This window comes from Choloepus didactylus, chromosome 14, assembly GCF_015220235.1.
Source record: "Choloepus didactylus isolate mChoDid1 chromosome 14, mChoDid1.pri, whole genome shotgun sequence".
NCBI lineage: Eukaryota > Metazoa > Chordata > Mammalia > Pilosa > Megalonychidae > Choloepus > Choloepus didactylus.
Genome location: NC_051320.1, coordinates 95,471,304 through 95,494,862, shown reverse-complemented (window position 1 = coordinate 95,494,862; position 23,559 = coordinate 95,471,304). Strand labels below are relative to the sequence as shown.

The following is a 23,559-nucleotide window of genomic DNA, read 5'->3' as shown; positions in this document are numbered from 1 at the left end:
CATCTTTGTGTCTCCCCAGGGTCTCCACATGTGGGGCCTGGAACCTGATATGCAGTGAACACCTTTATAGGAGGGACACAGGAACGAGCAGGCAAAAATATTAGGCCATGTTGAGGAGCTTTGGATTGTACCTCACCTTCTGAGTTCTGATCACCCCTACTTAGGGAAGAAAGGGGGTGCTGTTAGTAGGCATCCCTGGGAAAGGCCCAAAGGAGAGTTGAAGCCCAGAGGGATTTGACGGTTGAAGAGGATTTGGCTTGGAGGGAGAACATTCCAGGCAGAAGTGGAGAAGGTGTGGAGACGAGCAGAGAAGCTGATGGGTCTGATAAGGGAACCCGTGTGAAGAATCTGGGAGAGGCCCCCGGGCTGGAACGAGGGCTTTTAGTTTGGTTCTTTTTTTTTTTTTTTATTATTTTTTTTTAATCATCATTTTATTGAGATATATTCACATACCACGCAGTCATACAAAACAAATTGTACTTTCGATTGTTTACAGTACCATTACATAGTTGTACATTCATCACCTAAATCAATCCCTGACACCTTCATTAGCACACACACAAAAATAACAAGAATAATAATTAGAGTGAAAAAGAGCAATTGAAGTAAAAAAGAACACTGGGTACCTTTGTCTGTTTGTTTCCTTCCCCTACTTTTCTACACATCCATCCATAAACTAGACAAAGTGGAGTTTGGTCCTTATGGCATTCCCAATCCCATTGTCACCCCTCATAAGCTACATTTTATACAACTGTCTTCGAGATTCATGGGTTCTGGGTTGTAGTTTAATAGTTTCAGGTATCCACCACCAGCTACCCCAATTCTTTAGAACCTAAAAAAGGTTGTCTAAAGTGTTCGTAAGAGTGCCCACCAGAGTGATCTCTCGGCTCGTTTTGGAATCTCTCTGCCAGTGAAGCTTATTTCATTTCCTTTCACATCCCCCTTTTGGTCAAGAAGATGTTCTCCATCCCACGATGCCGGGTCTACATTCCTCTCCGGGAGTCATATTCCACGTTGCCAGGGAGATTCACTTCCCTGGGTGTCTGGTCCCACGTAGGGGGGAGTAGTTTGGTTCTTGATAGCAGTTAAAATTTATCAACGATTTCCTACATGATCTGATTCTTGGGCCTGGCGGCACAACGGTGAGGGGCTGGAAGGCGGTGGGTGGCGGCCAGCGGGCCCCGCTGCTTTCCACCCGAGCGGCGCCGGGAGGTGGCGGTGTGGTCGTGTGAGCGGACCGGGAGCGCGTTCAAGTTCAAGCACCGGGTAGGGAGGAAGCTTCCCGACGTTCACGTTTCGTTATTAACTTAGAAAGAGCCAGGCTCAAGTGCGGCGGCGGCGGGGGCGCTGCTGGGGGCTGCCTCCTGCGCTCCCGCCAGCATTTCGCCCAAGTTCACCCGCGGGAGGGGGGGTGCGGGAGGCAGGACCCTTCCCCACCCTTCCCCACCCTCCGCCACCGCGAGCAGCCGTTAGGCACGACCTCCGGGCGCCCGGGGAAAAAGAAAGAAACGCCACCGGAGGTTTCTTTTTTTCCTTCCCGGTCTTGGGTAGCACGCGATGCTGTCTCGCTCCTCCCGGGGCGGAGGAAGGCGCCGCCTTTCCGAGTGGCTGTGAAGGAGCCCCGCCGCCCCCACGCGCCCCCACCAGCCCCGGATTCCCCCCTGCCCGGGCTCCCGGCCCCCGATCCCTGCCCCCACCCCGCCCCCAGCCTCCGCCTCCCGGGGGGTCTCCGCTCCCAAAGGGGCCCGCGCCGTCCCCGGTGCCCGCTCGGCCTCCGCCGTCCCCGGTGCCCTCTCCCGCCTCCGCCGTCCCCGGTGCCCTCTCCCGCCTCCGCCGTCCCCGGTGCCCGCTCGGCCTCCTCCGTCCCCGGTGCCCTCTCCCGCCTCCTCCGTCCCCGGTGCCCTCTCCGGCCTCCTCCGTCCCCGGTGCCCTCTCCCGCCTCCGCCGTCCCCGGTGCCCGCTCGGCCTCCTCCGTCCCCGGTGCCCTCTCCGGCCTCCGCCGTCCCCGGTGCCCTCTCCCGCCTCCGCCAGGCCAGCCGCCGCCGCCCCCTGCCCGCGCACCCGCGCGCCCGGCCCGGCCTTCCCTTCGCGAGCGCGCGCCCGCCGCCTCCCCGCTCGCGCCCGCTCCCCCGCCCTCCCCCCCCCGCCCTCCCCCTCCCTCCCCTCCCTCCCCCCCCCCGCCCTCCCCCGCCCGCTCCTCTCCCGCCCGCCGCCCGCCTCCGCCCGCCGCCCGGGCCGCGTCGGGTAAACCTGTTTGGCGAGGCGGCCGCGCCGGGGCGGGTCGTGCGGCCGGCGGCTCCCTCGCGCTCGCGGAGTCGGGGCCCGTGGCGCGCGCGGCCGCCCCTCGGCCCCGGAGCCCCTCGGCGGCGCCGCCATGTACTCGGGAGCCGGCCCCGGTGAGTCCCGCGCGGCGGGGGCGGCGGTTGGCGGGCCCGGCGCGAGCGCGGCGGCCGTTCCCCCGGCCCGGACCCCTCGGCCCCTCGGGCCCCCGGCCCCCGCGAGTCTTCGCGGCGCCCCGCGCGGCCTGGCGCGCTCCGGGCCTCGGGGCCTGGCCGGGGTGGGCGGGCGCGCGGCGAGTAGGCCCCAGGCCCGGGGCGCCCGGCCTCGCCTGGCCTCGGCCCCCGGCCTGGCTGCCTCGCGGCCGCGCCGCTCCCGGGCGCCGGGCGGGGGTTGGCGAGCGGCTCGGGCCGGGCGGGGCAGGGCTCGACCCGGGGAGGGTTCCCGCGCCGGGGCCGGTCCGCCGGCGGCCGCGGGGGCTCAGGCCCCGGGGTGGGGGCGTCCGGGGGGCGCCGGGCCGGCCAGGGCAGGGATGCTCTCCGGAGCGCGCTCGGTTTCGTTTTTTTTGTTTTTGTTTTTGTTTTGTTTTGCCAGCACTTCTTCGGTCCTTTCTCTGAAGGAAAGTCTGGAAATGCTGAATTGTGGCCAATTCTGTTGGTCGTTTGGACTGTAGACTGAAGGGGATAGGAAACGGCACCCTAAAACTGCGAGCGTGTCTCATTTTCATTCAAGACACGCTGTCTTCCTTATTCAAGTGCTAATTGCTTTTTTTTTTTTTTAATTAGAAAAGTTGGGGGCTTACAGAACAGAACAATCCTGCATAAAATACAGGATTCCCATATACCTCCCTGTTACTAACACCTTGCCTTGGTGAGGAATCCTTAACTGATGAAAGCACATGTTTATGATGATATTAACTATTGTCCGTGGTTTAATTTAGGGTTCACAGTGTTACACAATTCCATGGTTTTTGTTTTTTTCTACAATGTTTATTCTAGCGCCATATATACAACCTAACATTTTCCTTTTTAACCACATTCAAATATCTCATTTGCTGCTGTTAATTACCTTCACAATGAAGTGCCTTCATCACCGCCATCCATCCTCGCAGAAAGAAACTGTCCATGTTAAGCCTGAGCTCCTTACTCCCTACCCACACCTGGCCCCTGGGAACCTAAAATTCTACATTCTAGATTCTGATTCTGCATTGCAAATTGCTTTTACAATCTTATTAGAAGGTGAGGCAATTTGTTGATTTCCTTAGTGCCCCTTCTTTCTAGGCAGCCTCTCTTTTTTTGGGGAAAAGTTCTAAAATAACTTAAAGCAGTAACACATTACAAAAAAGAAAAAAAAAAAAAGTAGAGGGGTGGTTTCCTTGCTGGGCTAGAAAATGGTCAAGTGTTGAAATGCTTTTTTGCCTTCTCCCGCCAGGCACGTGGCTGCTACGTTTCCCCGCCAGCCCTGCCTCTCAGACTGGGTAGGGCCTGCCCCCTTTGTCCCCAGACCCCAGTCAACTGGCTGCACACCCCAGTCGGCCGCAGGCCCTGCAGGCTCTCGGCCTGGCCCCCGCTGAACGCATTTGCACTCCCTGCCTCCCGCCAACGCCTCACCTGCGGCCCCCTCTCCCTCCTGTTCCAGACCTGCTCCAAGTCCCCTTGGATGGTCCTCAGGGACCATTTGCAGTCGCCCCCCGTGGCTGTGTCTGTTCACATCCCTGAGCTCCGTGCCTTGTGAATTCTGAGTGTCTTGTTCCTGGTGGCATCGTTCGGTGGAAAGCTTTTCCAAAGCATAACCAGCTTTCTGGCTCTTTAGGTCTCTCAGCCATGTGATAGAAGGATGGCTTGCACCCCACACCTGGGAGGTGCCACAGCCCTGGGTTGGGGGAGACCCCTGCTGCTCTGTCACAAGCCCTGGGGTCTGATCCTGGCTTCTTGGGACCTTGGGCTGGCAGTCCACCGCAGGTGAAATGGGCCTGACAGCCCCCCACTGTGCTGAGTGAGTGTCTCCAGGTGACCCCTGTGAAGGGACCCACCCCGTAAATGTTAGCCATGCTTCTCTACATTTTTTTTTTTTCCAGACTTACAGTTTAAACATTGGAGGTCAGGAACAAGTGAAGAACCTTGAAGAAGGTCAGGCTTTTGTGCTAACTGTTTTACCCGTAATTTAATCCATTTGGCAGCTTGCTAATGGTGGTGGTGTCTTCGTTTTGAAGACAAGACAACAGCAGCTCAGAGAGGTTAAGAACTTCGCCAAGGTCATACAACCAGTGAGCTTTAGAACAAACTGACTCCCAAGCTCATTCTCTGTAGACACTCCTTACAATCCTTTTTGACCTTGACCCACAGTTAAATATACCTGTTGGGTGTAGACCAGAACATACTTAGAATTGAAACAAGAGTTTCGTAAAGAACACTTAGTACCCTTCCTGCCTGCACTGCACTGAGATATTTAAAAAAAAAAGAAAAATGCTTTAACTCTCTCTGTCTCCTGGCTCATTCTGGTCACTGCCTACTTTTTGAAGAATCCCACTCTCCTGTGGCCTTAGCATTGTGGGAGGGTATGGGTGGGGGTGGGGGACACAGCTCACTGACAAAACCTGCTCTGGAATGGGACGGCTTTTGTTGAAAAAGTAAATGGGTCTGTTGGATAATCCTTAGCTAATGGCAGGATGGGAATGAATCCAAATATCAGGTTGTACAGTATGCTGTAATTATAAGGCTGTGGTGCAGTTCAATTTTATTCCACATGTGCTAAGTCTTTCAATTTTGTTTAAAATGAATTTTTGGAATAGAGTCTCTTCAATGAGACGCCTTTTAATGTTATATTTCCTAATTTAGAATAATGAAAAGACATTCAATCTACATTGTAGAATAAATACAAATAGTTTGCTACTTCCAATTTTAATGTATTTATTAAACAACTTACTAAGTAATTTAAAGAGTTCACAATAGGTCTATATTATGTCTAACAAAGAAATACTATTACATATTTGTGTTAGTATGTGGACTCTAAAAGTTAGGCATGTTAACATTTCTTAGTTGTTGGAGCTACTATTTGGATTCTAATGGAACTAATGGATTCTCTAGTGATCCTGAACCTTCATTAATGAACAGATTAGTTTGATTTTCTTTTTTTTTTAACCACTTAAAGCTCTTACTTCATGTCTGAGCGATTGTATGCTCCCAACTGGTTGTTTTTATTGACTTGATTCTGCTCAAACCCCTGTGGGCTAGCCTACTCTCCCATTTGAGACAAAGTAACTTTGTGACATCTAAGTCTCCCTTGAGAGATGTCTAAACAGGATTTTTACTTTGAGATGAACTGATTTACACCGTGGTTTCTAGTGCCGTTTAGCTTGTCCTCTACCCTGCTTCTCTTCCTGCTCCCCCGGCTGTCTACTTTGTGTGGCTACCACCTGCCCTTTGCCACTCTGAAGCGGCTGTGAGCTGGGAGGCGCAGTGGAATGGGTGGATGTTATCTGTCCGCGCAAACTCCCCCTTGGATCTTTATTTTTATTTTTTCCCCAGAAGATTTTAAGAAGCAGAATTTTTTTTTGTTAATGTCTCCATCATTAACTTCTAGTTCCTATGTCTGTCAAAAGTTAGCAATGCCAGTTGAGTTTATTCTTTATAATGTGAGTTATGTAACCCTCTGCAGTAACATGCCAGCCTGAAGAAGGATGTTTTTGTTACATGGATTGTTATTGTGTACCTTCAAAATGTAACGTTTGTTTTTCTTATAGTTTCCCTGGCAAAATTAAAATACACAAAGGTGTGCTAGTTGTACAATATTCTCCCATTTACCCATCACCAAAATTCAACAATTATCAATATTTTCCACATTTGGGTAAAATACACTGCGTTCCCTTTTTTTTAATTCTAAAGCAAGTTCAGACTTGTCCTTTCTTTTCATATACTTAAGTATGAATGTTTAAAGCAAAGGTACATCTTCTTGACATTACCCAATGCCAGTATCACACTTACCAGTCCATAGTCAATTTATTTCATTATCTCGGAAATGATGTTTCTAGTTGGTTGTTTGGGATCCTGAATTTTAATAAAAGTTCACTTATTGCATTTGGTTTTATTTCTCTTGAGGCTCTTTAATCTTTAATTTTTTTCCTGTTGACTTGTTGCAGACATTTACGTTTTTAAATTCTCCTTCTTTAGTTTATGTATATCTGTTTCCCCCATGGTTTTCTTTAATTGATTCTAAAACGAATCCCATTGCTACAGATCCCTTCTTTTTAGGTTTCTCTGCTCTTGGATGAGGCTGGCTGGAGACCAGTTGATTGTGAGTTTAATCCTGGCACATTTATCTTTGGTCCATCTATCTTAGGTGTTTTCTGATGGGTTATTTTGCATCTTTATCTTTCATTTTCAGTAGAATCCTGTGCTTTCAGCAGAAGTGATATTTTATAGAAAATATTAATGATGGCTGTGCCTCTTTTGCAGTTTGTCTCTTGATTGCTCAAAGGAGATGGATTCTTTTCCTCCCCGGTTCTGGGGGTTGGGAGGTGGAGAGAAGGGTGGTCTCCCTCAGTCTCCTCTCACCCTTATCTGTTCCTGGCCATTTCTCTAGGCTTTACTGTGTCACTCCCAGGGTCCTTATCTCATCTTCAGTTGTTGCTTCTCTGGCACACGGCCACACTTCTGAGCCCCAGCGCCTGTCCCTTCTCCCTGGGTCTGGTAAAAATCCAGCTTTTGCTGTGGCAAAATATCATCCAGCTACACTTTTCTGATTTTCTTTCTCCTTCTTTCCCCCTCAAAGTATTTGTGACCAGATACCATGTCCTCTTAATTTAGCTTTTGACAGAACCCTTTCCATGATGAGCTTACAGTTTATCATCTGAACTGGGAACTTTTGAAAGTGAAGTGGGGCGCTATTAGTTATGTCCCAGGGACAACAGACCTGAGGGAATCAGGAGGGACAAGCTCGCTGGCGAAATGCATCTAAAAGATCTAAAGCCTGTATATAAGCTCAAAAATAACAGGCTTGAACATATTTACTTGCTTTGCTTTTCAGTCACCCTGTGCTCAATTAATAGAGTGCAAGGATGGAGGCTGGGAGGCTGCCTCTGATTTGTACCACAGGGTGCCTCTGGGTGACCCTCTCCCGCTTGTCAGCTGGAGGCTGTAGCCATGTGGACTGGGGGGCCAGCTCGGGCTCCCCGCTGTCTGCCGAGAACTGGGTTCTTGCCAGGCTCTTGAGGAGTTGGATCAGGAGCTTGAAGCCCCGCCTTTTTATCTTCCTCTTCCAGCCCTCTGGGTGCGTGAAGTGGTGACTGATAGAGAAATGGGGGTCCATCTGCTCTGCTCCAGCCCGTCCTTCCCCTGTTACACGGTGTTTGCCAGCTAGTCCTCTTCCTTGGTTCTCAATTTCCTCTTGTAAAGCGAGGAGTTTGGACGTTCCCCTCCAGCCCACTCCTGTGACCCATTTCCCCCTTCACTGCCTTCTGAGGGGACGTGTGCCTCGTGGCCAGGGGGCTTGATCTGTGTGCACTGGACGGTGCTCGGCTGGGCTGGTGCAGGTGAGAAGGCCGCACGGGCCTCGTAGTGGATGCCAGGTAAGGGCACAGACCCCCTGGCCTCTGCGTCAGGGGCCCCCAGGGCTTCTTCCTTTTTATTGCCTCAAAATGACTACAGCTTCCAGAGTTGGGCATTTCTTGGGTGCGTCCGTGCTGTTAAACACTGCAGGCTGTCATGGATGCAAAGGGAATTAAAACCACACTCCCACACGCATGCACACACATGTGTGCTTACACACTTGCCTCGCTCCCTGGTCAGGTCAGAATGGGGGCCGAAGGGGACTGCTAAAGCCCATTACAGGGTGGACTCCAGTACTATCTCAGAGAAAGTTGCTCTTTATCCATCTTTCTAAGTACCCATGAAAAACAAACAGATACAGCGGGGATGAAAAACAGACCAACCCAGGAGTCAGATTGTCCCTAATGTGAGTCTCTATTGAATGTGAGCTGTCTTCTGAGAGATGGGCAGTATCTCCAGGTACAGTATTTTTGTAGTTGCCTAAGTTATTTCTTGGTGTTTCGGCTGTAAGTTCTGATTCTTAGAGAATTAGCCTAAAGAAGACTGTGACTAGAGGCTTTCACCTTGTGGGTGAATGCAGGGAGTTCAGAATAGTGAGGTTCATAGGCCAGAGCAAGTTGAGATGTTTTGTCAGGTTTTACTCATAAAGCTGAGATAATATGACCGTTGGCAGTTTATCTTTACAACGCAAAGTCAGTTTGTTTCATGGTGAAGCTTGAATTGGCTGCGTTGGCCAGGATGGTCCAAGGACTAAGAATTTGGGGGGCTTTCTTGAACTGAGGTGTGGGTCTCACGCCCTTTGGGTCGGCCTTAGGTGGGCCGAGCTCCTGGGGGACTGGAGGTGGCAGGGTGCTTGGTGGGCCTGGGGTTCTCACCAGGGTTTCGGGCTGGCTGCCACAGCATCTTGGCTACAAACACCAGTTAAAGCCTAAAGCCTACCTTTGTGCAGTGTTCACCGGAGCTGGGGCCAGCCATGCCAGGCAGCCAGAGCTGCGAAACCGGGGAGGAGACTGGGATTTTAGAACCAGAACTCTCAAGTGCTGGCATCACTTGTTTTATTTTTATAGGAATGAAGCAATTAGGAAAGTGAAACAAGTAGAAAGTGAGAGAAGGCAGAGGCAGCTGCAGGGTGATGTGAGGGGTGACTTTGGACAGAGCCCGGATATCGAGATGCCCTGAGCTCCTGGGCGGCAGGCCTCCCTAGCAACAGTCCCCTCCCCTCAGCACCCCTCCCCGCTCACAGCAGCCCCTTCTGCTCAGCACTGCCCCCTCCGCCCCTGCCTTGCTCCGGCTGGGTTGTGCCACCTCGCTTGGATCCGGGCTGCCTTGCTCACTCTCTTCACCCCTACGAGCCTCGGTTTCCTACGGTGGGACAGAAGGCGCCCGTGGTGGTGGATTTTGATCAGAGGGGACAGTGCCGGCAGCCATGCCCCAGCGAGCTGGCCTCAGAGAGTGCCTCGGAGTTACTAGGATTTCTTGTACTGCTTTCTCCCTCCGCATTGCACATGTATTGCGGAGTTTGGAAGCCAAGTGTTTACCCACCTCTGACCCCCTCCTCTCCTGCTTCCTCTTTGGTGACCTCGGGGTCTCTACTTGGGGGCACCGAAGGCAAAGGAGAACATTTAAAAACCACGTCCCCGAGAAGTAGCCCTGTAGACCCACGGCCGGGGTGAGCCATGCCCGGACAGCCCGGATACCTGTGGCCGATTGCGGGTCAGAGCCCCGGGGGTCACAGGCCCACTGACTTCTTGCTGTCCCTGTGGATTTGCCTGGTGACCCCAGACAGCTCTGTCAATGAGTGGTGGCTCTGCTGAGGAGTGTGGCAGCTGCTAAGGGCGGTGGCTCCTGCAAGGACGGCCTTATCTGATGTGAAAGCGTCTCAGCACATACAGGTTCACCGTGAGGGGTCGGCCTTAGGAGCTGCTGTGGGGTGAGCCACCAGTCCCACTTGGGGAGCGCACCCCGCTCCTGAGAGCCCCCAGGAGGCTGGCAGCTGGGAGACTGGTCAGGGACTATTGTGGTTGGGAGAGGGGCAGCCGCCGAGGCGGGGGTGTGGAGGGGGCTATTCCCCAGTGCCTCCCCAAACCCCGTTTCTCTGCTTGTTTGCCCCAGAGGGCAGGGGTTTGGCTTACTCACCAGCTGCCCGCCCCGGAGCTGGTCCATGGTGGGCTCCCAAACGTGATGGACCCCAGGGAGGTAGCCTTTGAGTTGGACTTAAAAGGATGGTGTCGGTGTGTGATTGCCTCCAGTGTGCATGGTGAGGAGGCCGTCGTCAGAGCACCACTGCCGGGCACCTGGTGTGTGCCAGGCCCTGAGGCAGTGACAGGGCAGCCTCAGGTGGGCGGGAGGGGGCTTGGAGGGTCAAAACGAGGCATGCACAGATAAGCTCGTTTTACAGCGTGGGGCCGGATGGGGGCCTGGGCATGCATGGGGGCCACATCGCCCTGTGAGCGGGTAGCAGTACAGGTGCCTTGGGAAGCTGAGATTGGAGCAGGGACTTGAGGAAGGGGAAGAAGGACTCTAGGGGAGAGTTGGGGGAAGAGAGAGGTCATGGGAGCCTCAGGGGTCCTGGGGGGCCTGAGCAGAGCAGGGATGGTAGCTGACTTTGTTTTGTTTTTTTTTTTTTTTTATCAAATTCATTTTTTTTTTTTCTGTAACTGAAGCTTTCCTTTATTTTTAAATAGTTTTCTTATTAGAGAAGCTGTAGGTTTACAGGAACATCATATAGAAAATACAGATTAACATTTCTCATTAGTGTGGCACCTTTGTTACAACTGGTAAAAGAATATTACTATGAAGGTACTATTAGCCATAGCCCATAGTTTAGATTAGGGTTCATTGTTTGTGTTATACAGTCTTATGTTTTTTTTCCTTGGAACCATGTATACAAACTAGAATTTCCCCTTTTACCCACATTCAAATATACAATACAGTTGTGTTAATTACAGTAACCATGTTGATTTTTTTAATCTTCATTTTATTGAGATATATTCACATACCACGCAGTCATACAAAACAAATCGTATATTCGATTGTTCACAGTACCATTACATAGTTGTACATTCATCACCTAAATCAATCCCTGACACCTTCATTAGCATGCACACAAAAGTAACAAGAATAATAATTAAAGTGAAAAAGAGCAATTGAAGTAAAAAAGAACACTGGGTGCCTTTGTCTGTTTGTTTGTTTGTTTCCTTCCCCTATTTTTCTACTCATCCAACCATAAACTAGACAAAGTGGAGTGTGGTCCTTATGGCTTTCCCAATCCCTTTGTCACCCCTCATAAGCTACATTTTTATACAATTGTCTTCGAGATTCATGGGTTCTGGGTTGTAGTTTGATAGTTTCAGGTATCCACCACCAGCTACCCCAATTCTTTAGAACCTAAAAAGGGTTGTCTAAAGTGCGTAAGAGTGCCCACCAGAGTGACCTCTCGGCTCCTTTTGGAATCTCTCTGCCGCTGAAGCTTATTTCATTTCCTTTCACATCCCCCTTTTGGTCAAGAAGATGTTCTCCGTCCCACGATGCCGGGTCTACATTCCTCCCCGGGAGTCATATTCCACGTTGCCAGGGAGATTCACTCCCCTGGGTGAGCTGACTTTGTTTTTGAAAGGATCTCTCTGGGAGCTGTGTTCAGAACAGACCGACAGGGGCAGGGTGGAAGCTGGGAGGCCTGCCTGGAGGAGGCTGCCAGTGCCATTTGCCATGGGGGGGATGGGCGTTGACGTGACCCCACCATGGGTACCCCTGCTTCATTTTCACCCTGCTCACATTCCACTTTCCTCATTATTTTGATTCAAATCCCAGTCATAGCACTTTATAAATATTTCTGAGTATATACCTGCAAGTTTATAAGGGCATGTATCTGTCTCGACCCCGCCTTGTAGCCCATTGCTGTCCCCAGGCCCTTAAAAGACTAACCCTTCTTGGTGTCTGTCCGCACAGGCAGTGGTCAGGGCTCCCCAGGGTCTTGCATGATGTGGGTTTTATTTTAACAGTCGACTGACTCAGGGTCCAAGTAAAGGCCACATTGTGATTGGTTGATGTGCCACTTACATACCTTTTTTTAAATAACAGTTTTATTGAGGTATAATTCACCTCCCATGCAATCCACCCGTTTAAAGTGTCCAGTTTAGTGATTCTTAGTGTAGTCACAAGGTTGTGTGACCATCACCACTAATTTTGGACATCCTTGTTCCACCCAAAAAAAAAATAAAAACAAACCTCCTCAGTAACTGCCACTTCCCCTTCTCCACAGCCACTATCTTAAGTCTCTTAATCTTTCTCCATCTCCTCCCACCCTTGCTATTTACTTGTTCATCCTGTCGAGTACACCAGGGTCTGAATTTTGCTGGTTGTGCCTTGGTGTAGTTCTGCATTCCTCTCTTCTGTGTATTTCCTGCCAATCAGTAGTCAGAGCTAGAGCAGCCTGATCGGAGTCTTGATCTGGTTCAGGACTACTTGTTTTTTTTTTGGCCAGAACAGTTCAGGAGATGGGCTCTTCCGTCAGGAGGTGTCTGTCTGGGCGTCTTGCAGCGGCAGCTCTCGGCATGTGCTGTCAGTCATTGCCCGGAACCATTAATTCATTAGGTCTTGCACAATGTCATCTTCTGGGTTAGCCTCTATGAATAAAACTGCCCCCCATCAGCCGTTTGGTTTGGGGTAGATTTTGAAGATAGAGGGAACGTCCGTGAATGAAACCTTGTTTGGAGGAAGGAGACGGGTCCGGGTTGGCAGCCACGCAGGGTGATGTCAGGGCAGGAAACCGACGCTGTCAAGTGCTGGGACCAGCCCACAGACCTAGATTTGGCCATCGCCTGACCGCTGTCCATCTTCAGGGCCAGGATGCCATCCAGGGTCCCACGCTGCATTTGTCATCTTCATGTTGTCTCTGTGTTCTCCAGGCTGTGGCCGTCCCTCAGTCTTCGTCTGTAGTGACCTTACATGGGAGTTCTGTCACCGTTGGCTCTGGTGTCCTTTAGACATGCCCCATCATTTTTTGAGTATTTCCTTTCCCGACCCATGAGATGCTCCTGGCTCGTCTTGTTTTTCCCCTGAGCCCAATTTCCTGAATCACGTTTTGTCAAGGAACCCGGTTTCCTGGATTGGAGACTGTCTTAGATCTGGGCACTGGGTGTGTTCAGACTAACACGTGTGTGCAGACTCAGTCTTACTTATCTCTGTCTATCCTCGTGTATATATATATTAAGAGCCATGAGTTCATACTGGTACTTCTGATTTAAGTCCAGTGCCACAGAGTTTGTTCTCGTCTTCCCTTTTCTTTTCTTTCTTTCTTTTTTTTTTAAAAAATAGTTCTTTATCAGAGACTGAGAAGCCTGGCTCTTATTATCCATAATAGATTTACTTATTTGTTTAAATGTAGTATATACATAAAGCAGTTTCAGAATCACTAACCCTTAATCCTGTGAGAAACAAACTTGCTAACAAGAGTGCAGTATGTGTCTACAGCAGTCTGGTCATCAGCCGCCCAGCACACAACATTGTTTTCCAGAGTTCCTTAGGTTACTTCCTTTCTTCTCGGCTCCTTTCATGGTGGTTACCTTAGGTTTGTTTGTTACTGTTTTTATTCCATTTTGGGAGCCCCTGCCCCCATCCCAGTTGAGTTTACTGAATTATTTATTTTTCATGTACTACAAGGCAGAGCTCTGTAAAAAAAAAAATCTGCTCTGAGAAGGCTTGCTCTGCCCCAGTTCCCCTGCTTTGTTTGCATCTCCTCACTTTTCACCTCCTGTCCTTTTTCTGTCCCGGGATCCCGTCCAGGGCACCACATTCCACTTAGCTATCAGGTCTCCTTGGGCTCCCTTGGCTGTGACAGCTTCTCAGACTTTTCCTTGATTTTGATTACCTTTAGCAGTTCTGCAGAAGATGGTCAGGTGTTTTGTAGGATGTGCCTCTGTTGGAATTTGTTTTCCCTTATTTTTCATGGCAACACAGTCCTCCGTTGTGTGTGTGCACCTCGGGTTATTCAGTCTGTTGTGGGTGGGCATTTCGGTTTCCTTCCCCGATGTTTTGCATATACAACGTGGTGATAAATAACATTGCACATCTGTATTTTGTATTGTTGGAGGGAGATCAGTGTGTCTGCCCCCACAGCCTCACCAGCAGATTGTGTTACACTTTCATGTTTTCAGGTGAGAGGTTGTATTTTTTTTTTTTAATTCAGTTTTATTGAAATACATTCACACAGCATACAATCATCCATGATATACAATCCACTGTCCACAGTATGATAACATAGTTATGCGTTCATCACCACAATCTATACAATCCACTGTCCACAGTATGATAACATAGTTATGCGTTCATCACCACAATCTATCTCTGAACATTTTCCTTACATCAGAAAGAACCAGAACAAGAATAAAAAATAAAAGTGAAAAAAAACACCCAAATCATCCCCCCATCCCACCCCATTTGTCCTTTAGTTTTTATCCCCATTCCTCCACTCATCCATACACTAGATAAAGGGGGTGTGATCCACAAGGTCTTCACAATCACACTGTCACCCCTTGTAATCTACATTATTATATAATTGTCTTCAGGAGTCCAGACTGCTGGGTTGGAGTTTGGTAGTTTCAGGTATTTAGTTCTAGCTATTCCAATACATTAAAGCCTAAGAGGTGTTATCTATATAGTGCATAAGAATGTCCACCAGAGTGACCTCTTGACTCCATTTGGAATCTCTCGGCCACTGAAACTATTTCGTCTCATTTTGCATCCCCCTTTTGGTCAAGAAGATACTCTCAGTCCCACGATTCCGGGTCCACACTCATCCCCGGGAGTCATACTCTGCGTTGCCAGGGAGATTTACACCCCTGGGAGTCGGGTCCCACGTAGGGGGGAGGGCAGCGAGTTCACCTGTCTAGATGGCTCAGTTAGAGAGAGAGAGGGCCACATCTGAGCAACAAAGAGGCACTCAGGGGGAGACTCTTAGGCACCATTACATACAAGTTTAGACTCTCCTTTGTGGTAATGAGCTTCATAAGGGCAAGTCCCATGCTCGAGGGCTCAGCATATCAAACCGCCAGTCCCAATGTTTGTGACAACATACGCTAGGGAATCAGCATCTCAAAGTTTAGAGATAGGCCTTACAATTCAGGGATAGAGTTAACTGCTGTAAGAGCTTACAATCTAGGGACTATTACAATTATTGTGTCCACGTTAGGCTATGTTCTAAGATTCAATTCTGAGTTTACACATTGTAGTTAGTCCATATTGGTGAGGCATCATCCCTCTCACCATGTTTTCTCCAACACTTTTACTCCTATATATATATTTTCCTACAATTTTGTAGAGTTATGTTCACATGCCATACATTTGTCCACAGTGTACAATCAGTTGTTCATGGTATCATCATAAAGTTGTACATTTATCACCACAATCAGCATTTGAACATACTGATTACTACAAGAAAAATTTTTTTTTTTTTTTTTTAGCAATAAGAAAAAATGATAAAAAGAAAAATAACATGTCATACAATACAATATACTAGTAAGGACAGCAAATAACACTACTACCAAGAATCCCATATTACTCCCTTATATCCCCTTCTCATATACATTTAGCATTGGCGTATTGCCTTTGTTACATTTAAATGGAGGTATATTACAATGTTACTGTTGACCATACACTCCAGTTTGCTTTGATTATGTTTTTTCCTGAATACAATCCCTTTTTCAAATTTCTACATGGTTGACATTCATTTGCTTTCCCACATGCAAAAACATTTTTATATTTGTATATTTAGTAACAGTCATTGGCCACTCCAGTTTTTGCCACATTATGCAGTCCCAGTCTTTATCATCTATCTTTACTTCTGGTGTCATACATTCTCCTATCCCACCTCTTTCAGCTTTACTCACAGACATCTTTGTTCAGTGTACTTACAATACCATGCTACCATCACACAGTATTATGCTATCTATTTCTGGATCTATGCAATCAATCCTAAACATTCTGTAGTCCTTCAGCATCAAATGGCTGATCTCTGCCCTCTTTCTATCTCCTGGTCGCCTGTGTTGTCAGCTTTTAACTCCCAAAGTTTGTTCAGTAATGTCTGTTCATATTAGTGAGACCATACAGAATCTGTCCTTTTGTTTCTGGCTAACTTCACTCAACATAATGTCCTCAAGGTTCATCCACATTATTACATGATCCATGTCTTTGTTCTGTCTTACAGCTGCATAATATTCCATCATGTGTATATACCACAGTTTGTTTATCCACTCGTCCTTTGATGGACATTTGGGCTGTTTCCATCTCTTGGCAATTGTGAATAATGCTGCAATAAGCATCGGTTTACAAATGTCTGTTTGTGTCTTAAGTTTCAGTTCCTCTGAGTATATACCCAGCAATGGAATAGCTGGGTCATATGGCAAATCTATATTTAGCTTCCTGAGGAACCTCCATACTGTCTTCCAGAGTGGTTGCACCATTCTGCATTCCCACCAACAATGAATAAGTGTGCCTCTTTCTCCACATCCTCTCCAGCTCTTGTCATTTTCTGTTTTTTGGATAATGGCCATTCTGGTAGGTGTGAGATGATATCTCATTGTGGTTTTGATTTGCATTTCCTTAATAGCCAGTGAAGTTGAACATTTTTTCATATGCTTTTGAGCCATTTGTATGTCCTCTTCAGAAAAATGTCTGTTCATGTCTTTTGCCCATTTTTTAATTGGATTGTTTGTCTTTCTGTTATTGAGATGCAGGATTCCTTTATATATTCGGGATATTAAACCCTGATCTGATATGTGGTTTCCAAATATCATCTCCCATTGTGTAGGTTGCCTTTTGACTTTTCTGACAAAGTCCTTTGATGTACAAAAGTGTTTAATTTTGAGGAGATCCCATTTGTCTATTTGTTCTTTGGTTGCTTGTGCCTTGGGTGTGAGGTCTAAGAAACCACCTCCTTTCACAAGATCTTTAAGATATTGCCCTACATTTTCTTCTAAGAGTTTTATGGTCTTGGTGCTAATGTTTAGGTCTGTGATCCACTTTGAGTTAATTTTGGTATAAGGTGTGACATGGACATCCTTTTTCATTCTTTTGGAAATGTATATCCAGTTCTCCAAACACCATTTATTGAACAGGCTGCTCTTTCCCAGTTGCTTCGGCTTCACTGCCTTATCAAAGATCAGTTGTCCATAGATGTGAGGGTCTACTTCTGAACACTCAATTCGATTCCATTGATCAGTATATCTGTCCTTATGCCAGTACCATGCTGTTTTGAGCACTGTAGCTTTGTAATATGCTTCAAAGTCAGGTAGTGTGAGACCTCCCACTTCACTCCTTTTTCTCAAGACATTTTTGGCTATTCGGGGCAGAGAGGTTGTATTTTAAGTATTGTTTCAATGTACATTTCTCCAGTTATGAACGCTTGAACATTTTTTCATGTGATTAAGTGTTTTTATGTCTTTGTGTGTGTGTGTGAATTGTTTATCAGGTTTTTAATTCTATTTCCTTCAATTTTTAAGCATCCTTTATATGTTAGGAACTTTAGAACTTAGTCTGGTATATATGGCACACGTTTTCTTCCCATGTGTCCATAGTCTTTTAGCTTTGTTTATGCTGTTTTTAGCCGTGTTAAAACTTCTTATGTCATCAAATTTATTCCTCTTTTATTGCCTCTGGCTTTTGTGTCATAGTTAGAAAGCTTTCCTCTACTCGGAGGTTAAGGAGGAATTTCTCCATGTTTTCCTCTAGTACTTGTGTGGTTTCATTTTTTACAATTAGATCCTTTATCCGTTTGGAGTTTGTTTTCAAATTGGCTACCCTTATTCCCTTCATTATGAATGAAAAAGCCCACCGCTGCCCAGTGATTTGAGTTGCCATCTTTCTTATAGACTCAAGTTGCAGTTTTTTGAGCTCTCTAGTCTGTTCCGCTGGGTGATGCACCTGTTTATTTGCCACTGCTGATTTAATGACAGAAATTTGTGTTTGTCAGCTGGGCTACCCCTCACTTTCATTCTTGCAAGTTTATGCTTTTTATACTTTCATGAATATTTTAGAATTTATAACGATAAGTGCTGTCTTTAAAAAACATGACCGTAATACCATTATCATACCAAACATTAACAAGCATTTCTTACTCTTGTCATATATCCAGGCTGTTTACATTTCCAGTCGTCTCAAATGTCATGGTCCTTTTTGAATCAGGATCTAAATAAAGTCTGTGTATTGCGCTGCCTCTTAAGTGTCTTTTAATCTGTATACTCCCCTTCCCTTTCTTTTTTTCCTTTAGAATTTGCTGTTTCCCACAGTCTAGATTTTGCTTTTCATCCCTATGGTGAGGTTTAACATGTTCCTCTGTCCCTGTATTTCCTTTGAATTGTTAGTTTGCTGCTTTGCAGTTCTGGCTGGTTGCGGGTTTGATTTTCTGTTTTGTTTTTGCAAGGAATGTCAAAGCATCCAAGCAGAGATGTATGGTAAACAATTGGAATGTAGGGCCTGGAGTTGGGAAGGGGAGACATCTGAAGGAGAGTTGGCTTTTCTCCTGGGTGGGAGTAGGAGGTGAGGGTGCTCTGCAGACGTGGTGGACTTGCATCCTGGAGCCCCCCGGGGTGGGTGGCTAGCCACACCTTAGGGTGTAACGGGGATGGAGGGAGCCGCCAGATGGGAGGGTACCCTTTGCTGAGTTACTCGTAGCTCCCAACTCTTGCAAGAATAGACACGAAGAGTGACTTTTTAATTAGTGAAATGATAATGCAGTTGCAGTGGTCTGTTATCTTTGTGCTTCTAGTTGCTTTCTTTGGTAATTTTACCACACATGTATTTCATCTATCAGTTACCTACAAATAAGCTTTGGGGACATATTTTCCTCTGACACCTAGATGTTTATGTGTACTTGAATCTTTTGAATGCATTATCTTGTCCATGTGTAAAAATAGATTTTAGTTTTCTGTGTCCATGGGTATTCCTAAATTCAGGGGCCCTTTTAAAATTGGGTGCTTTGGTTCCCGAGGTCCCCTCCCCACCACTCTCAGTTCCCCTCACTTTTCTGAGTGATCCTTTCCACCCCCTCCACTGAAAGGAAAATGTTCAGTAAGCCTTTGGAAAAGGGTAGAGCAGTCACTGGGCAGGGCCTGGTGGTGGCTTCTGTGGGGTGTGCGGGAGGGAAACAGTGCAAGGGGAAGGGGTGACGGACAGGGGACGGAGTGCCTGGAAGGAGGGAGGAGAGAGTGCGGAGGAGGAGAGCAAGCAGCTGATCCAGAGTGGCCAAGGAGCTGGGGAGGGGGGTCAGTCTGACTTTGTCCCGCGGGGGTTCCGGGCAGTCTTAGCAGCCCCCCACCTCCCTGCACTCTCCCACCTGCTCCTCTCCCACAGGTTCTCTCCGAGCCATGCGGTTGAGACCCTGGGGGCTAAGCCGCGTTATTGTTTCCTGTGTCCCTGCCTCCAGTTCTTCTAGCAGAGAAGAGATTCTCTTAACTTTTTAATTTTTGTAGGTGATAAGTAATCTGTAGTGGAAAATGAGATTTTTATGAAATTCATGTTTCAGTTAAAATCTGACACAAACCCAGGAGAGTCTGAACCTGGCTCTCATGTCGGAGTCGTCGTTGGGGTTGTCACTGGGGTGGGTGTGAGAGTGGGGCTTGGTAACTGTGGCCGCCGAGGGCCCACTGCCACGCCGCTCTCCTGGGGTAGGGAGAAAACAGCTGCTACCTTAAGAGAGGACGGGCACCTGTCACTCCACGGGTTTTTCACCACAATTTTCTTGTGCTATGTCCTGTGACCACAGGCAGTGCTGCCTTTTGATTCTAGTGTTTTAAAAAATTGTTCTTCCCTGCATGATGAAAGAAACACATGCTCATTTCAGCAAATTCAGAGCATATGGGAACAGAAAGAAAAGAAATCACCCGTAGTGTTACCAGAAATACGTGCTAATGTGTATTTATTCATTTATACAGACTTCCCCCCATACATATAAAGACAGTTGGGGTTAGCCTACATCTGTAATTTTACATTGTTCTTTTTTTCACCTAATATCTTGAGCATTTTTGAGTGCTGTGTATTATTTTGGGGTAGGGGGCAGGCCCATGTTTACAACAAGTTTTTAAAGTAAAAGGGTGATGGCACTAGACTCAGCTCAGACGGCGGCTCCCCGGGACAGAGGAGAGGGTGGGCAGGGGTGCTGGTGAGTGGTTCCCCACCTGTAGCTGTGAGTCCCTGGTGAGCCGTCACCGCTGTCCCTCCTGTGCCTCGGTCTCCCCTCTTGGTGTAATGGATGCAGTTAGGCCCTTCCCTCAAAGAGTTGCTGTGAAGACTGAGTGGGGGACGCCAGGCACCCCTGTTAGCTGCCTTTTTTAAAAAAATTAAATTCAGTTTTATTGAAATATATTCACATACCATACAGTCATCCATGGTGTACAATCAGCTGTTGACAGTACCATCATATATGGTTATACATTCATCACCCCAATCTATTTTTGAACATTTTCCTTACACCAGAAAGAATCAGAATAAAAAATAAAAAAGAACACCCAAATCACCCCCCCATCCCACCCTATTTTTCATCTAATTTTTGTCCCCATTTTTCTACTCATCCATCCATACACTGGATAAAGGGAGTGCGATCCACAAGGTTTTCACAATCACGCTGTCATCCCTTGTGAGCTACACTGTTATACAATTGTCTTCAGGAGTCTAGACTACTGGGTTGGAGTTTGATAGTTTCAGGTATTTACTTCTAGCTCTTCCAATACATTAAAACCTAAGAGGTGTTATCTATATAGTGCGTAAGAATGTCCACCAGAGTGACCTCTCGACTCCATTTGAAATCTCTCAGCCACTGAAGCTTTATTTTGTTTCATTTTGCATCCCCCTTTTGGTCAAGAATATGTTCTCAATCCCATGATGCCAGGTCCAGATTCATCCCCGGGAGTCATATCCTGCGTTGCCAGGGAGATTTACACCCCTGGGAGTCGGGTCCCATGTAGGGGGGAGGGCAGCAAGTTCACCTGTCGAGGTGGCTCAGTTAGAGAGAGAGAGGGCCACATCTGCGTAACAAAGAGGCACTCAAGGGGAGACTCTTAGGCACAATTATAAACAGGTTTAGCCTCTCCTTTGCAGTAAGGAGCTTCATAAGGGCAAGTCCCGTGATAGAGGGCTCAGCACATCAAACCACCAGTCCCAGTGTTTGTGACAACATCAGCATCAGTCCAGGTGAGGAAGCCCAACACTTCCGCACTTTCCCCCAGCTCCTGGGGGGGGGTGCTGCATGTATATTTTTTTCTCTGCCCAAATTACTTTGCGATGTTTCACTTCATTCAGAAGTGGATCTGAAATTCAAAGAAATTCTGGGTACTCTGTCTCCCCCCAAGACTAGCCTAGACCTTCAACTTGGGCTGTTTGATAGAAAATAACCACATATGTTACTTTTAAATTAAAAAAAAGAAAAGAAAAAAAAACAGGGAAAAAAGTCCCTTTTAAAAGCCTTTCCCCAGCCTGGAAGTTTTGTCAGTGTCAAAATAGAGGATTTAAGGATGCACTTTGGGCTATTGTCTGGATAATTACTCTCCAACAGCTTTAATCCCACCCTTGCAGGGGGCTATTGAAGTGCAAAAAGATACGAAGTCAGTGAGAAAGGAGAAGGGACAAAATGTAGGGAAAAAAAAAATCTTTTTTGGAGCCAGGGAATGGGTGCCCGCTTTTATGTGCCCTCCTTTCCTGGAGGCCCACCCTTCTCTAGCACCCCCAGCTCCAAAAATTAGTTGATTAATTCTGCCATTGAGGCTGGGTTGAGTCCCCCTTCTTGCCCTCAGCAGATTGTTTTGTTTTGTTGTTTTTCCTTTCAGGGAGTCCGTGGGGTCTGGGTGGGGAGGGGCGCCAGACCCCTGGTCGAGGGAACTTACAATGTTTGCTGCCATCTCAGCTTCTCCTCCAGTTCCAGAGTTGTGTACGATGTGTGACTGGTCACTGGAGACCCCGAAAACACTGTTTCATACAGCTCCTGGGTAATTACCAGCTGCCTTATAGGAGAGACTAAATTCCACGCCTCACCACTCCACATCTTGCCCCTTATTTTTTAGGATAAATGATAGGTTTACAGAAAGTTCCTTGTCCCCATATTCCTCCTCACACACGCAGCTTTCCCTGCTGTTACCACTTGGCCTCGGCTGCTGGTTTCTCATCGTCATTGGGGTCTCATAGCTCACCTCCTTGTCCTTCATGGTCTCTGGTAAGGCGTGTGGGGGTGGCTCGTGTCTGTCCCCTGCTGTCAGCTGCCAGCGTCCGGCATGGTTACTGCTGGACAGCAGAGCACTGGTAAATACTTGGCGAGGTGTGTGAGGGTGGGGAGACTGTTTAGTAAAAACACAAGCACTTGGGCCTGAGCAGCTGAGGCTGAGAGATGGCTGCTTCCAAAAGGGGGGGTCACCAGAGCTGCTGGCCGTGGGCGGCCGCAGGCCGGTGGCTCTGCAGCGGCCTCAGAGCACCCACCGTGTGGGGACAGTGCCCAAGGCTGAGGGCAGAGAGGAATGGGCATGGGGGAGAGCCCTAGGCAACAGGCACTTTCAGCTAAGCGGGTTCGCACCGGAAGTACTCGCCAGCAGATTCTTCCTGCGCCATCCCTCTTCTGTGAAACAGGGATGAAAGTTACCTGTCGTTGTCCTTTGTTATTAGAATGAACAATCATATGCCAATATAAAATTGTGTAATGCTATAACTCATAATGGTTGTTAATATGTTTCTATATAATATAGAATAGTGTGTATTTATTTACAACAGACAATTATTGATGTAATTATTCATTGTAGTCACACATTAACGATTGTCGTATGATTGTGTTAATTTATAACTATTCATGCTATAGTTATAGTCATCGTTCCAATGCCAGTCGTTATTCCTGTGAAGGAAAAATGAGGTGATTCCTGGGCCTTGCTGCCTGGAGCACAGTAGGTGCTTGATGCACGCTAATGTGTGTGTTATAGTAGTGATTGTCGTACTGGTGGACGAGGTGTCACAGTTCCTCTGAGGAGTGTGCCGTTCAACAGGAATTTAAAACGGTGCTTAGAAGGAAGGTTGTGTCCGTGTTGCCTGCTGGCTGGGAAGCAGGTGCTGTCGGGGCTGCGGTCGGGTCCTCGGGGTCACCTGTCTAGCCTGGGCTGGACAGGTGTAGAGGCCGTGCCGGACGACTTGCCGGGATGTGGATACTCTGTGCAGACCCTGTAATGCCCCCCGAAACACTTCCCAGGTGCCCTGTGTGACAGCATGTCCATTGGTCTGTAGGATTTTCCACCGTGTTGGGAGGAGTTGTGCTCACTATGGGATGTCACACTCGGGCAGTCTCATCTGGATGAGTGATGGTGTAAGCCTGTGCTTTTCATAGAACATCCTCCTTTGATCAGGAACAGACATCTCTTGTTGTTCTGTTAAGCGACTTTGCCGGTATTTGGTCCAAGCGGTTTGCTCGGACGTTGTCAGTCTTTTCTAAACAGAGGCCCAGGAGGTGTACAGTAGCTTGGTAGAGCTGTAATGCAATAGTGCGTTTTATTTCAAAACAGACCACTGTGTGGAAGGGGTCTGCAATGCATCTGCGAGGCAGAGCCACGGAGCTCGGAACCGACCCTTGTGAGTGGCTCGTCCAGCTTAAAACAAATGTGCATCTTGAGCGTGGATTTCACTTTACCTGTCTTTATCTCCAGAAACCCATGCTGTAGTTCAAAACAGCTACATTTTCCCGCCTGATGTGGGTTCCCTTTTGTTCTGTCTCTAAATA

General features: G+C 47.8%; 1 protein-coding gene across 3 annotated transcripts in view; it reads left to right on the top strand.

Moving 5' to 3' along the window:
• The first annotated feature begins 2,202 nt into the window (after positions 1 to 2,202).
• The window catches only part of AGO2 (argonaute RISC catalytic component 2), a 130,405-nt gene continuing 109,048 nt past the window's right edge, over positions 2,203 to 23,559 (top strand). For 2 of the 3 annotated variants that reach the window (XM_037803588.1, XM_037803585.1), the window contains exon 1: positions 2,203 to 2,396. In XM_037803588.1, the coding sequence (XP_037659516.1) occupies positions 2,375 to 2,396 (22 nt within the window). In that variant the 5' untranslated portion in view covers positions 2,203 to 2,374. Of the gene's footprint in view, positions 2,397 to 7,240; positions 7,844 to 23,559 lie in introns of those variants that run through there. The other variant, XM_037803586.1, reaches the window with a different exon arrangement.